Raw genomic sequence first — 12,446 nt, 5'->3', positions numbered from 1 at the left:
CAGAGATAATATATACATGTTTCAGCCATAATGTTAAATTGATTGGCTGTTCATCTTTATTCCATTACAAATATTAATTAAAGATTACTTCCAGCCAACCATGCAAACATTTGTAACCTAAAATTACATTTTTAAGAATAAATATATTAAATCTTGTAGAATTTGCAGGTATATACTTCTAAGTAAATACACAGATTACATCGTGGGACAATTTGATTTGCTAAAAGTGTTTCTGGTTGAATTGAGAAGCCAGAAGCGCTGTACATCGCCCTTTAAAGCAAAAGATTATTACAAACTGCAGTTGACAAGCCCCATTCATTCCGTGCAACCGAAAAAAAACAAACCCCAACCATCTCTTCAAAGCAAAGCCAGCGGCAACATAAAAGCCCTTTTCTTTTTGCTTCGGAACCTTTTTTTCCCAAAATCTTCCAATACAAATTCTTGAAACGATTGACCAAATTTTATTGGATCAGGTGACAATCCTAATTGTGATCTCAGGTGTCTGGAAAGGCAATAAATTACATTTTTGTTCTCTTAATGCATTTCAACTGACAAGAGAAGGATGGTTTTCCTAGCCAGCCAGGACTTTAAGGTCGCCATTTCCTATTCCTCCTTCCGCAATAAAATGCCTTTAGCGCCATCTAAGTAGTTCCACAGGGATCAGCAGCTCCTCTCTTAATCCAGCCATCGCTGGGGGAGGGGGAAAGAAGGGGGGGGGGAAGAAATCGTTTTAAATCTAAAGGAAAGAAGCGATAGAGACCGCGAGCCAAAAAAAAAGAAAAGAAAAGAAAAAAATCACTGCAGCAAACTGCATTCCCCAGAAAGCCCGGGGCGCGCCCGCGCATGCGCGCAAAATCCTTGCGTAGTTCCTGTGCGACGCGCGGCGTATGACGCAGAAGACCTGCGCACTTGGATTTCCGGTCCTGGAATTTTAGGCGCGTGGGGTAGGAGGTGCCTGGCGTGCTCTCTCTCTCCAAACATGCGGCCCGGTAAGGCGCGTGTGAGGAAACCTTTTCGGCGCGGTCGAGTTTATTTGTGGCGCTTGTGTGTGGCGACTACAGGGCCCAGCTGGTGGGAACGGAGGGATTGGGGCACGTGGTTGCTGTGACCATTTCTGATTCGGATTCTCTGCCTCTCTGCCTGCAGGTTTTAACTCTCGCGGAGGACGTGGGGACCGTGGAGGACGTGGAGGCTTCCGAGGAGGCCGAGGTTGGTTACTCTTTTCCCCCTCTCTCCCCATCTCAGTATTGGCTTGGAATGGCGCCTTGCTATTCCACCGGCACCTGATCTCGATTGCAGGGAATGGGGGGTGGGTGATGTTGTCAACCTTTAAGATTTCTGACAGTGGAAGCTTCCAGTAAAAGTCTCTAAAATTCCGGTTGTGTTTCTTGGCGTGGACTATCTCGGAAAGCTAACATCAGTCTTGTAAGTCTGAAAGTAATAATAATAATAAAGTTGGAAGGGACCTTGGAGGTCATCTAGTCCAACCCCCTGCTCAGGCAGGAAACCCTATACCATTTCAGACAAATGGCTGGGCAGTCTCTTCTTAAAAACTTCCAGTGTTGGAGCATTCACCGCTTCTGGAGGCAGGTTGTTCCACTGGTTAATTGTTCTAACTGTCAGGAAATTTCTCCTTAGTTCTAGGTTGCTTCTCTCCTTGATTAGTTTCCATCCGTTGCTTCTTGTCCTGCCCTCAGATGCTTTGGAGAATAGCTTGACTCCCTCTTCTTTGGGGCAGCCCCTGAAATATTGGAACACTGCTATCATGTTCCCCCTCGCCCTTCTCTTTATTAAACTAGACATACCCAATTCCAGCAGCCGTTCCTTATATGTTTTAGTCTCCAGTCCCCTAATCATCTTTGTTGCTCCCCCATGTCCTCATTTTGCTCTCCTGAAAACGAGGGAGGGTCTTTTCTGTGATGCTTCCTCCATTCTTCCTCTTTCGGACTCGAGTTTCGTCTATCAGGCCATTATCTAAGCTGCGGCTCTCTCCTGTCTCCCAAAGTCGTTCCCACATACCATTAAAGTAGGGGACACCAAAGGAACTGGTAGATTTTATTTATCAAAATTATATACTCCCCCCCCATTTCACTAACATGACTTTTTGAGTGGCATACAGTAAAGCAAACAATTAAATCTAAAACAACCTTCAAAGCAAAATAGAAATAAGATCATAGGAGAAACTGCCAAAATCTCACATTCACTGCTTCATGGATTCCTCTTTATCATTGCCATTTTGGTGAGCTGAAGTCATAATAATTGTGTGTTTTTTTTAACTTCAAAATTACGCTTAGTTGCATTTTCTGTTAATAGTTTGGTCAATATGTGACTAATGTACATCTGATGTATTAACTTTTTCCTGAGATTACACCTTGGCCCTTGCTACTGTGGTGCCTGAACCACCATCACCACGATAAGATGTTGTGATGCCATTACCACATCAACAGATATAATTATGGTAGACATTTCTGTTACTTAGAGCATACTTTGCCTGCTCTGTTTTTGAATCTAATGTAGGTTTCTAAACTAGTCATCACTAATGGAGCAATATGCTGAAGAATTAATGGGTTATAAAATGACATTGATTACTAGATAGCTGTTGCAAATAGTTGTAACAATAATTGTATACAGATAGTCCTTGCTTAAAGATCATAATTGGGACCAGCAATAGTTATTTGAAACATAGGGTAACTAATACTTGATATTTTAGTCTACTGATTCTGCTTGTCAGAAGACAGCTATAAAACATACAATAGGACTCTGCAAAGGACATACATGCAAGGACGAGATTGTAAAGTTATGTTTTCAGCACCATTGTAACTTCAAAGAGTTGCTAGACAGGGGATCCATTAAGTGAGGATTATCTGTAGGCTTTTACCTATTATGTTGCTTGTCAAAATGAGTAAGGTTTATGGTTCTTACTTAAATTTGCTTTAAAGGTGTTAATAGAAAAGAGTATCTGTGGCTTGGGGTTGAACTGTGGACTTCTTAGTGCTCTCTGAGCTTGGTTGTTTGCTGCCAGATTAGTTTCCTTCTGACGTTACCTGGTTGGCTAATGAAACATCTGCAAGCAAACAGCGAAACTTGAAAGATGTTTCTCTGAAAATTGTTTTGTTTTGTTTTTAAAATTGTGGTCCTGCAGGCCCTGGTTCAAATCTGTATTTATCAGTGGAACAAATAAAGGTCCAAATCTTATTGGGTTATACTAAGTTTGGATCTTTTCTGTTTAGTTACCATGGGTTTCTTTTCAAGAGAAATGATAAGACATTGCTGAGCATGTAATCTTGATTTTTATGAGGAAAGCTAGGTTGGAAGTACACTGTGAAAAAAGTCTCCTTTTCACAGAACTTGTGTTCTGAGGGGAACACATTGGGGATAAGTGTTGAGCTAATATCATCAATCTCAAACTTTGGCTGTACAGGTTTTATCTTGCGGTCAATTTTTGGGATGTTGTTTAATACTGACCAGGTGCTGTTTATGCCATCTGTTCCCCCTCATTGTTCATAGGAGGTGGATTTAAACCACCTGGAGGTGGACGAGGAGGTGGTGGAGGATTCCGAGGTGGAAGAGGAGGAGGTGGTAGCTTCCGAGGTGGACGAGGAGGTGGTGGACGAGGTGGTGGTGGACGAGGAGGACGGGGTGGCTTCAAAGGAGGCAGAAAGGTGACTATAGAACCCCACAGGCACGAAGGTAAGACTTGCCGAATATATCATATGTTGGCTCAAATGTAAGGATATAATTTTATTTTTTTAGCTTTCTCTGCTAAAAGGTTGATGGAGGAATAATGCCATAGATGTAGAAAAGGCACAGGCAGCCTGGAGCTCCACAGAGAATGCAATTCCAGAAGCTCTTTTTCGGCAGCGTGAATAGCTGTTGAAAACTCTCAATACAATTTCTTGTTGATTTGAAGCGAGAAAAACTAGGAAACTGCCCTGTAAATTTTCACAATGTTGACTTATGTCCTTGATGCTTCTTGGTTATAGAGCAGACTTGTCAAACCCGCGACGTCGTGTGACGTCGCACAACGTATCAGGACGGTTTTGCCATTGCCGGCAATGGGGTGGGTGTGGCTTCTGCATGATGCATCTAACCTGCGGGCCGGCAGTTTGACACCCCTGTATGTGGTTTCATGGGACTGGGGGGAAAATGATTGGCATTAACAGATGTTAGCATTAATAGACCCCCCTCACCTTATTATGTGAGCCCTACATTAGTTACCAATTGGTTTCTAGGGGCACTTTGAAGTATGGTTTTGGCCTAAAACACTCTGTGGTTTGAAATCTATCTTCAGGACCACCTCTTCTATTTGAATTGGCCCTTCCAGTATGATTTTCCTGGAGGATAGCTAGTGTTAAACTTTACTTTCTCCAAATAAGGAAGATGATAAGCAGAAGGTACTATTTCTCAGTGGCGTCTCCAGCCTTCTGAAATAGTTGGTTAAAATCTATTTTAGTCAGCTTGGCATCATAGTTTATGTAATTAGAATTCTTCCATTCCTTCTAGCAGAGTGGGAGATACATATGATGGAACTCTGCTGAAAAACATATGGTGCATAATTTGTCTTTCTTTTTCTTTGAATACATTTATATTGATCAAATGGTTTGGTATTTCATTTTAATACTTGGTTTTGTTAATAGTGTTCATTTTTCATTATTGTTGTATTGCAAACTTGATTAGCAATTGGTTATTTTTAATTTGATTGGTACTTACTGTGGACATTTTAACCATGTATAGATGTTTTCTATTGACTATTTTGTAAACCACCGCGGGTCTGTATTGATTTGGCAGTATACAAGTAGGAAAAGAAATAAATCGTAAACCAGACTTAACAGTGTTTTTAAAAGAAAAAAATTTCCTTCCTCAAATCTAAGAATTACTCCCTTCAAAAATTCTGGCATCACCATTTTGCATCGTGAAATTATTTCCTGTAAAGCTCTGACTGCCTCAAATAACGTTAGATGTGCCCTTAATTGTCAAAATATTGGCTGTGTTTGAGTTATTTTCCTCTTGCTCTCTTTCGGGACATAGTAACAATGTTATGTCCAAAATATTCACATACGTAATTTTAAAGTACTACAAACCGCTTTGTGTTTTAAAGGGCAGCATACATTTTTGAACACAAGCAGACAACATTCAGCAAATTACACTGCTTTATACTCTCAATGGAGAGCTAGTTTGGTTTAATGGTTAAGGCAACAGGCTTAAAGCTGTGGAAAGCTGTGAATTCTAGTCCCACTTTAGGCAACTGGGTGACATTGAGTCAGACGTTCACTTTTAGCCCTAGTAATGGGGCAATGGCAAAACATTTCTGAAAGATCTTGCCAAGAAAGCTGCAGGGATTTGTCCAGGGTAGTCACCAGGTGTCAAGGCCAACTCAAAAAATACTCATATTAGCTTATACCTCTTAATAAAGAACTCTATACAACTCATGAAAGCTTATACAGGCAGTCTTCAACTTATGGCCATAATTGAACCCAACATTTATGTTGTTAAGTGAGACATCTATTAAGTGAGTTTTGCCCCATTTTATAACCTTTCTTGCCACAGTTGTTAAATGAACCGTTGCAGTTGGTAAGTTAGTAACTCGGTTGTTAAATGAATTGACTTTGCTTGTCCAAAGGTCGCAAAAGGGGATCACATGGCCTTGGAACACAGTAACGGTCGTACATATGAACCAATTGCCGAGCATCTGAATTTTGATCACATGAACCTGGGGATAGTGCAAAGGTCTTAACTTTGAAAAAAATGGTCATAAGTCACATTTTTCAGTGCCGTTGTAACTTTGAACAGTCACTAAATGAACTGTTGTAAGTTGAGGACTACCTGAATCTTTGAATAAAATGTGTTAATCAGAAAAGGTATTACTAATACCAGATTCAGATTCTGGATACACATACATACATACACACACACACACACACACACACACACACACACACACACACTTGGGGGGGCGCCATAGACTAACATGGCTCTTCTCCAGTAATACCTTGCTGGCTGTGACCGAAATTATGGCCAGAATAGATGGCTTTAGCTAGTTGATGAATAACAAGGTTGTGTCAATTGTAGCATATTGGTTTATGGATGGAAAGCTGTTTTGTTTTGAACCCAAAGGCCATTTGCTCACAGTAGTTTGCTAGAGTGTGCTGGTGGTGAGCAAGGCTGCCTCCGCTACACATCTCCTTTAAACCATTTTTTAAAAGACCATCTTCTGAACACTCATTTGTTTCCAAGGAAGGAAAGTCTTATGTTATTTCCCTAATAAATGCTTAGAATCTTTGCAAGTACATGATTTTGTAGAGTGCTGGAAAGCCTGAGTTTTTATTCTACACATAGTCCTTTGCTTATGACCACAGTTGAGCCCAAAATTTCTGGTTGCTAAATGAAATATTTGTTAAATGAATTTTGCCCAATTTAATGAACTTTCTTGCCACAGTTGTTAAGTGAATCACTGCAGTTGTTAAATTAGTAACATGGTTGTTAAGTAAATCTGGCTTCCCCATTACTTTGCTTATCAGAAGGTGGTGAAAGGTGATCACATGATCCTGGGACACCAACGTCATAAATATGTGTCAATTGCCAAGTTTCTGAATTTTGATCATGTGGCCATGGGGATGCTGTAACAATCATAAGTGTAAAAAACGGTCATATGACATTTTTTTCAGTGGCGTAATTCAAACAGTAAGTGAACTGTTGTACATCAACTACCTGTTTTTACATGGGAAAAATGCATATTTGTGAAATGTGTTTTTCAAATGCTAAGGCCTAATTCTAGCATCTCATTGTGCATTAATCCCTTGATTAGCTCCAACTAGATTGGGCTACTTGATTGAAAAGAAGTCACATGTCCAGATACAGCCTAATTTGACTCATATTTTCCTTATAGTGGTCTTTTAATAAAATAAAATGCTTTAACTTAGAACGTTCATTTTAATAACATTAAATATATCTATCAATCTATCATTCATATGTATGTATGTATGTATGTATGTATGTATGCATGCATGTATGCATGTATTTATTTATTTTGTCTTTCCTTCCCCACTGGAAAATAATACATCTAATAAGATCTTGAAAAGAACCTGCTAAATCTGGAAATATTCTAGTTGTCACTGTTGTAAATAAGCCCTTTAAAGTTATTCGCTCTGTCCCTCTCAATGTTGAGCACGAGAGACAGGGTTTCATCCAGTTTAGTTTTCGTGCCAAGTATTGAGGGGAGAGAATGCTCCCCCATTTCGCCTCTGCCAGCCGGCTCGTTTGCCTGTATAAAATTCCATGCATGTGCCTGTGTGTAATCCCTTGTTACCAATGGCTACTGCATGAGTGTTTAAATTCCAAGCTATAATAAGCTTAATGCGTTACTCGGAATACAAATAAACACAAGCTGCATAGTACGTATATTACGAATTCTTGGAAAGAGAGTTCACGAGCTGTTGACATAGACATGTTTTAAAGAGTTGGTTGTTTTTCCTATTCTGTTATTTGAAATTTCCATTTGGCTTCTTGACAAACTTAGAAAGTGGCAGCAGCAGGCTGAAATAGGCACAAGGTACCCTTGCTGTTTGTCTGATATGACAACTGTAGTCTTATGCTTGCTTTTCTGAGAATAAACCTAGTTGAACCGAATAAGAGTTGTTTCTGAATAACCAACTATTGGGGCTATGTTATGGATCCATGATTAGGGTTTTATTTGTATACCACTGGTCCTTTTTTTTGGAAGAAGAATTGCCTGTGAATAACTGAAGGATGGGGAAATAGCAACTATATTTCCTCCCTCTGTGTCATATTCTACAAACTGTGATCTTAGAATGTTGACTAGAAACCAAGGCCTGGAACATTTAAATATCTATGACTACTATATGAATGAATCTTTTGTATACCATACTTAGGTGTCTTCATCTGCAGAGGAAAAGAAGATGCATTAGTCACACTAAATCTGGTACCTGGAGAATCTGTATATGGAGAGAAGAGAATATCTGTAGAGGTGAGTATCAGGGAATTCTTTGGAAAATTACAAAACAATAGAACACCTACAAGAAAGAGGAAACATAGACTAAGAGAATTGGAAGTGACCTTGGGGAACGAGGCTGCATCTGCGCAACTCGCACGAGCGACAGATGGGCCCGCTGCTTGCACAAGTTGAGCTGCAAGCATGTGCACCAGTCCGTGGCCCAGTTGTGAATAGGTCACAGGGGTTGCGGACTCCTGTTGTAGTCCAACCCCCCTCTCCTCAAGCAGAAGACCCTATAACATTCCAGACAAGTAGCTGTCCAGTCTCTTCTTAAAAGCCTCCAGTGATGGATCACCCGCTACTTCTGAGGGCAAACCGTTCCACTGGTCGTTTTAATTGATACGAATTTTCTCCTTAGTTCCAGGTTGCTTCTCTCCTTGTTGAGTTTCCATCTGTTATTTCTTGTCTTACCTCCTGGTATTTTGGTAAATAGGTTGACCCCCTCTTTTTTGTGACAGCTCCTCAAATATTGAAACACTACTATCATGTCTCCCCTAGTCCTTTTCACTAGACTAGTTGTAGGATTGTCTGTAAGTGCATTTGGGAATGTATGTAGTCCTTGATTTACAACCATTTGTTTAGCGACAGAAGTTACAGTGGCACTGAGAAAAGTGATTTACAACTGGTCCTCGCACTTATGTCTGTTGCAGCATCCCTAAAGTCACGTGACCAAAATTATGATTGCTTGGTAACCAGCATGTATTTACAACAGTTGCAGCATCCCAAGATCATGTGATCATCATTTATGACCTTCCCAGCCAGCTTCCTTCCTTCTTTCCTTCCTTCCCAACCAGCAAGCAAAATAAATGATGGAAGCCAGATTTGTTTAACAGCTGCACAATTCCCTCAACAACTGTAGTGATTTGGTTAACTGGCAAAAAAGGATGTAAAATCAGACACAACTGCTTAATCACCTTGCCTTGTAATGGAAATTCTGCTCTCAGTTGTGATCATAAGTTGAGAACTACCATAGTTAAGCTAGAAGCGTGTTCCAAGGATTCTTTCATTTTATGAAGGCTTTCTCAATCCAGGATGCTTTGCTTTTCAACTCCAGGAGGGTGAAACAAAAGTGGAATACCGTGCCTGGAACCCCTTTCGTTCCAAGTTGGCTGCTGCCATCCTTGGAGGCATTGATCAGATTCATATCAAACCGGGAGCAAAAGTGTTATACTTGGGAGCAGCATCAGGAACAACGGTGTCTCATGTCTCTGATATAGTGGGATCGGTAAGAAACTGCTCAGAAGCCAAGATTGCGACTGTAACCTGAATAAATGCCTTATCCTTGCCATAAGCTGCTGCTGCTGCAACAACAACTGTATTGCAGTTAATTCCTATTGAATCATTAGGCAAAACAATTTATCTAAGCCTTATTGCATTTCCATGGATTTTGACTGGCCTCAGTGGCCAGTTGAAAGTTGCATTGGACCTCATTTTTAGATTTCTGGTTGAGGGGAGACAATCTCTTGCTCAGCTGCATATCAGAGGAAAGGGAAGAGGAGAAATGGTTCCCAATTGGGGATCCACCATGGAAGGCCAGTTTGGTGTAGTGCTTTAAGGCAGGGGTCACCAACCTAGGCAACTTTTAAGACTGGTGGACTTCAACTTCCAGAATTCCCCAGCCAGCATGGCTGGCTGGGGAATTCTGGGAGTTGAAGTCCACCAACCTTAAAGTTGCCACGGTTGGAGACCCTGCTTTAAGGTACTGATCTAGAAACCATGAAAGCTGGCTGGGTGACTTTGGGCCAGTCCCTCTCTCTTGATCCAATTCACCTCGTAAAGTTGTGGGGAAAATAGAGCGGGAATATTAGATATGTTTGCTGCCTTGAGTTACAAAGTAATGCTGTAAAGGCAGGATAAAAAACTATTAAATAAATATAATTGTGAGGTTGAGGCATGCCTCTCTATTACAATAATACCTAGCTAAAGAAAAATCAAGGGAAGCAACACAGGGAAGGATTACTCGCATGGGATTGATCATTACTCTTCCAAATAATTAATTTTTTAAATAGTTTCATTTAACAGCACTCCCCAAGATATGAATATTTTGTCTGTTGGCCTCCATATGTGTGTGTGTGTGTGTGTGTGTATGGATGTAGATGTAGATGTAGCGAAGCAAGGCACCGATTCTCCTTCCTTCCTGTTTCTGGTTAAATAGGAAGGGCTTGTGTATGCTGTGGAGTTTTCCCATCGCTCAGGTCGTGATCTCATCAATGTAGCAAAAAAACGGACCAACATCATTCCTGTCATTGAGGATGCACGACATCCACACAAATATCGCATGTTGATTGGTAAGAGATGTAAAGCTATGATTCCTGCCCAAAGAGACCCATGTGTGCTAATTTAAGAGCTTCTTAGAGGGGAGTCCCTGTCTTATTGCTTTCTTCCTCTATTCCGGGGTGGGGGTGGGGTGGGAAGATGGAGCAACTACGGAAACTGACCTGTGGATTCCAACTTCCAGAATTCCTGAGCCATCGTTCTGGGAGTTGAAGTCCACACGTCGTTAAACTATTTTAGTTGCCCACCCCTGCTCTATCTTACTCCTTGAACAAAGGATTAGCAGAATTTAAAGAATATAAGAAAGCAGTAGGAATCTTCAAGTCCTGTTTTTCCTTAGAATAAGGTGTTCCAGAATGTTAAGTGCCCAAGCTATGTTTTGCAGATAAATAAAATTCTGTCATTGGCATCCATTTAGCTTAAATTGCTTACACTTTTCAAGGTTGACCTACAATTTCCCCAACCTGCATGGGCGTGATCAGTTCTTCTAACCCTCAGTAGCATGCTGTCTTGGGAATTCTGAGAGTTGGAAGTTCTGAGATTGTAAAGTTGCCAAGGCTGAGAAATACTGAGCTAGATTAATTATAAGGTATATGATTACATATTAATCGTAATATAAATATAAATTAATTAAAGGCTTTGCATACAGTCAGTAGATGTTCCGATATACACTTTCTCTTTGCAGGCATGGTGGATGTCATTTTTGCAGATGTGGCTCAGCCTGATCAGTCACGTATTGTTGCCTTAAATGCACACAACTTTTTGAAGAACAGTGGTCATTTTGTTATCTCCATCAAAGTAAGGCTTTAATCTTGATTGTTGTATTTTCTGGCTGTATAATGTTGGGCCAAATAGGGGAATGGTATGATCATTGTTAATGATCACTGCTTTGTATTCCTGTATTAGATGGAAGTGGTAAAGTGTCCCCTAATCTAGTTGGAGTTGAGGATTTGTTATGCTTATACGTTCCCCTGTCTTCCAGGCCAACTGTATTGATTCAACAGCGGCCCCGGAGGCAGTCTTTGCATCAGAAGTAAAGAAAATGCAGCAGGAAAACATGAAACCCCAGGAACAACTGACTTTGGAGCCCTATGAGCGAGATCATGCTGTGGTGGTTGGCATATACAGGTATGGTATATACAGGTATAAAACCAGAGGCCGCTGATGGAATTCTGTGTGCTTCCTGAGATTTGGGACAGTAGTATTTAATCCTCAGTAAAATATGATCTTTTCTTCCATCATTATCCACCCTTCAGCAATAGCAGCTACAATGCCCTTGCTTATCCAGAATCATTCAAAATATCCATTATCTCATTTAACCTTCAAACCTGTAAGCCCTATATCAACCTTATCCCCAATAATAGCATTTCTTGTCCATCTAATCTAGTATCTAGTGTGGATTGAAGAAAAATATCTCTCCAAGTGCCTTTTTTCGTCAGTTGCATTTCTCCTTTTCATTGGATGATGTCAAAAAGGCTTAATCTGGGACTCGGCATAGAGTACATGCGGTTATTCTTGAACCTGCGACATTGGGTGAATCAGGGACATGTCCTGGCCTACTAATCATTCAAACTTGAGATAAGCTTGGGCATTTTTAAAAAATTTTTTGGGGGTGGGGCTCACTATCTCCTGGAAAACCAGCCTACTGTTGCCGTTATATCTCTTGAGTTTTTGTTTGCAGCTATAGCAAAGTCTGATGCTGAGATAGAGCCTTTCTTGTTGTTCAGAGATTACCTCTTGAGTCTGTATAAAACTTTGGAATGCAGATAGATATTTTTATGAATGAAGACTCTATTAAAAAGTTCTGTAGGCAAAGCCTGAAAATATTGAATTGTACATTGGATCGTTTTGGCATGTACAAAGGATTGAGGTGTCCCTGCTTATTTCCAATTCAGGTAGCAGATTCTCCCCTATTTTGTTTATAAATGTAAAAAATTAATAATCTAATCTTCCTTCTCTTACAGGCCGCCGCCTAAGCCGAAGAAGCAAAACACATAAATAGTTGGTGCCCGTTGCAATAGGGGCAAAAGGACTTTTCTTACTTCTTTTTATGTCAGGATTCTTGCTACTGCCTGGGACTCAGCAATCTAAGATGCTGTACTGCATCTATGTTCCGAGGCATTCTGAAATGTGTACATTTTTTATTAAAATAAGTAATACA

At 40.4% G+C, this 12,446-nt stretch overlaps 1 protein-coding gene across 1 annotated transcript; it reads left to right on the top strand.

Moving 5' to 3' along the window:
- On the top strand, positions 1–12,446 carry FBL (fibrillarin). Its single transcript, XM_083369366.1, has 9 exons — positions 1–989; positions 1,147–1,209; positions 3,508–3,690; positions 7,890–7,984; positions 9,066–9,236; positions 10,167–10,299; positions 10,971–11,083; positions 11,268–11,413; positions 12,250–12,446. Exons 1-9 carry the CDS (start codon positions 980–982, stop codon positions 12,281–12,283), a joined length of 948 nt encoding a protein of 315 aa, XP_083225492.1. The 5' UTR covers positions 1–979; the 3' UTR covers positions 12,284–12,446.

Source organism: Vipera ursinii, assembly GCF_947247035.1.
Source record: "Vipera ursinii genome assembly, chromosome: 9".
Classification (NCBI taxonomy): Eukaryota; Metazoa; Chordata; class Lepidosauria; order Squamata; family Viperidae; genus Vipera; species Vipera ursinii.
The sequence above is the reverse complement of the archived record's forward strand: the minus strand, read 5'-3'. Positions and strand labels throughout refer to the sequence as shown.

Bases quoted from the DNA above. Each gene is read 5' to 3' on its own strand.
- FBL (XM_083369366.1), top strand. The intron at 1,210-3,507 runs GTTGGTTACTCT...CATTGTTCATAG, and splicing joins AGGCTTCCGAGGAGGCCGAG to GAGGTGGATTTAAACCACCT. The intron at 9,237-10,166 runs GTAAGAAACTGC...CTGGTTAAATAG, and splicing joins TCTCTGATATAGTGGGATCG to GAAGGGCTTGTGTATGCTGT.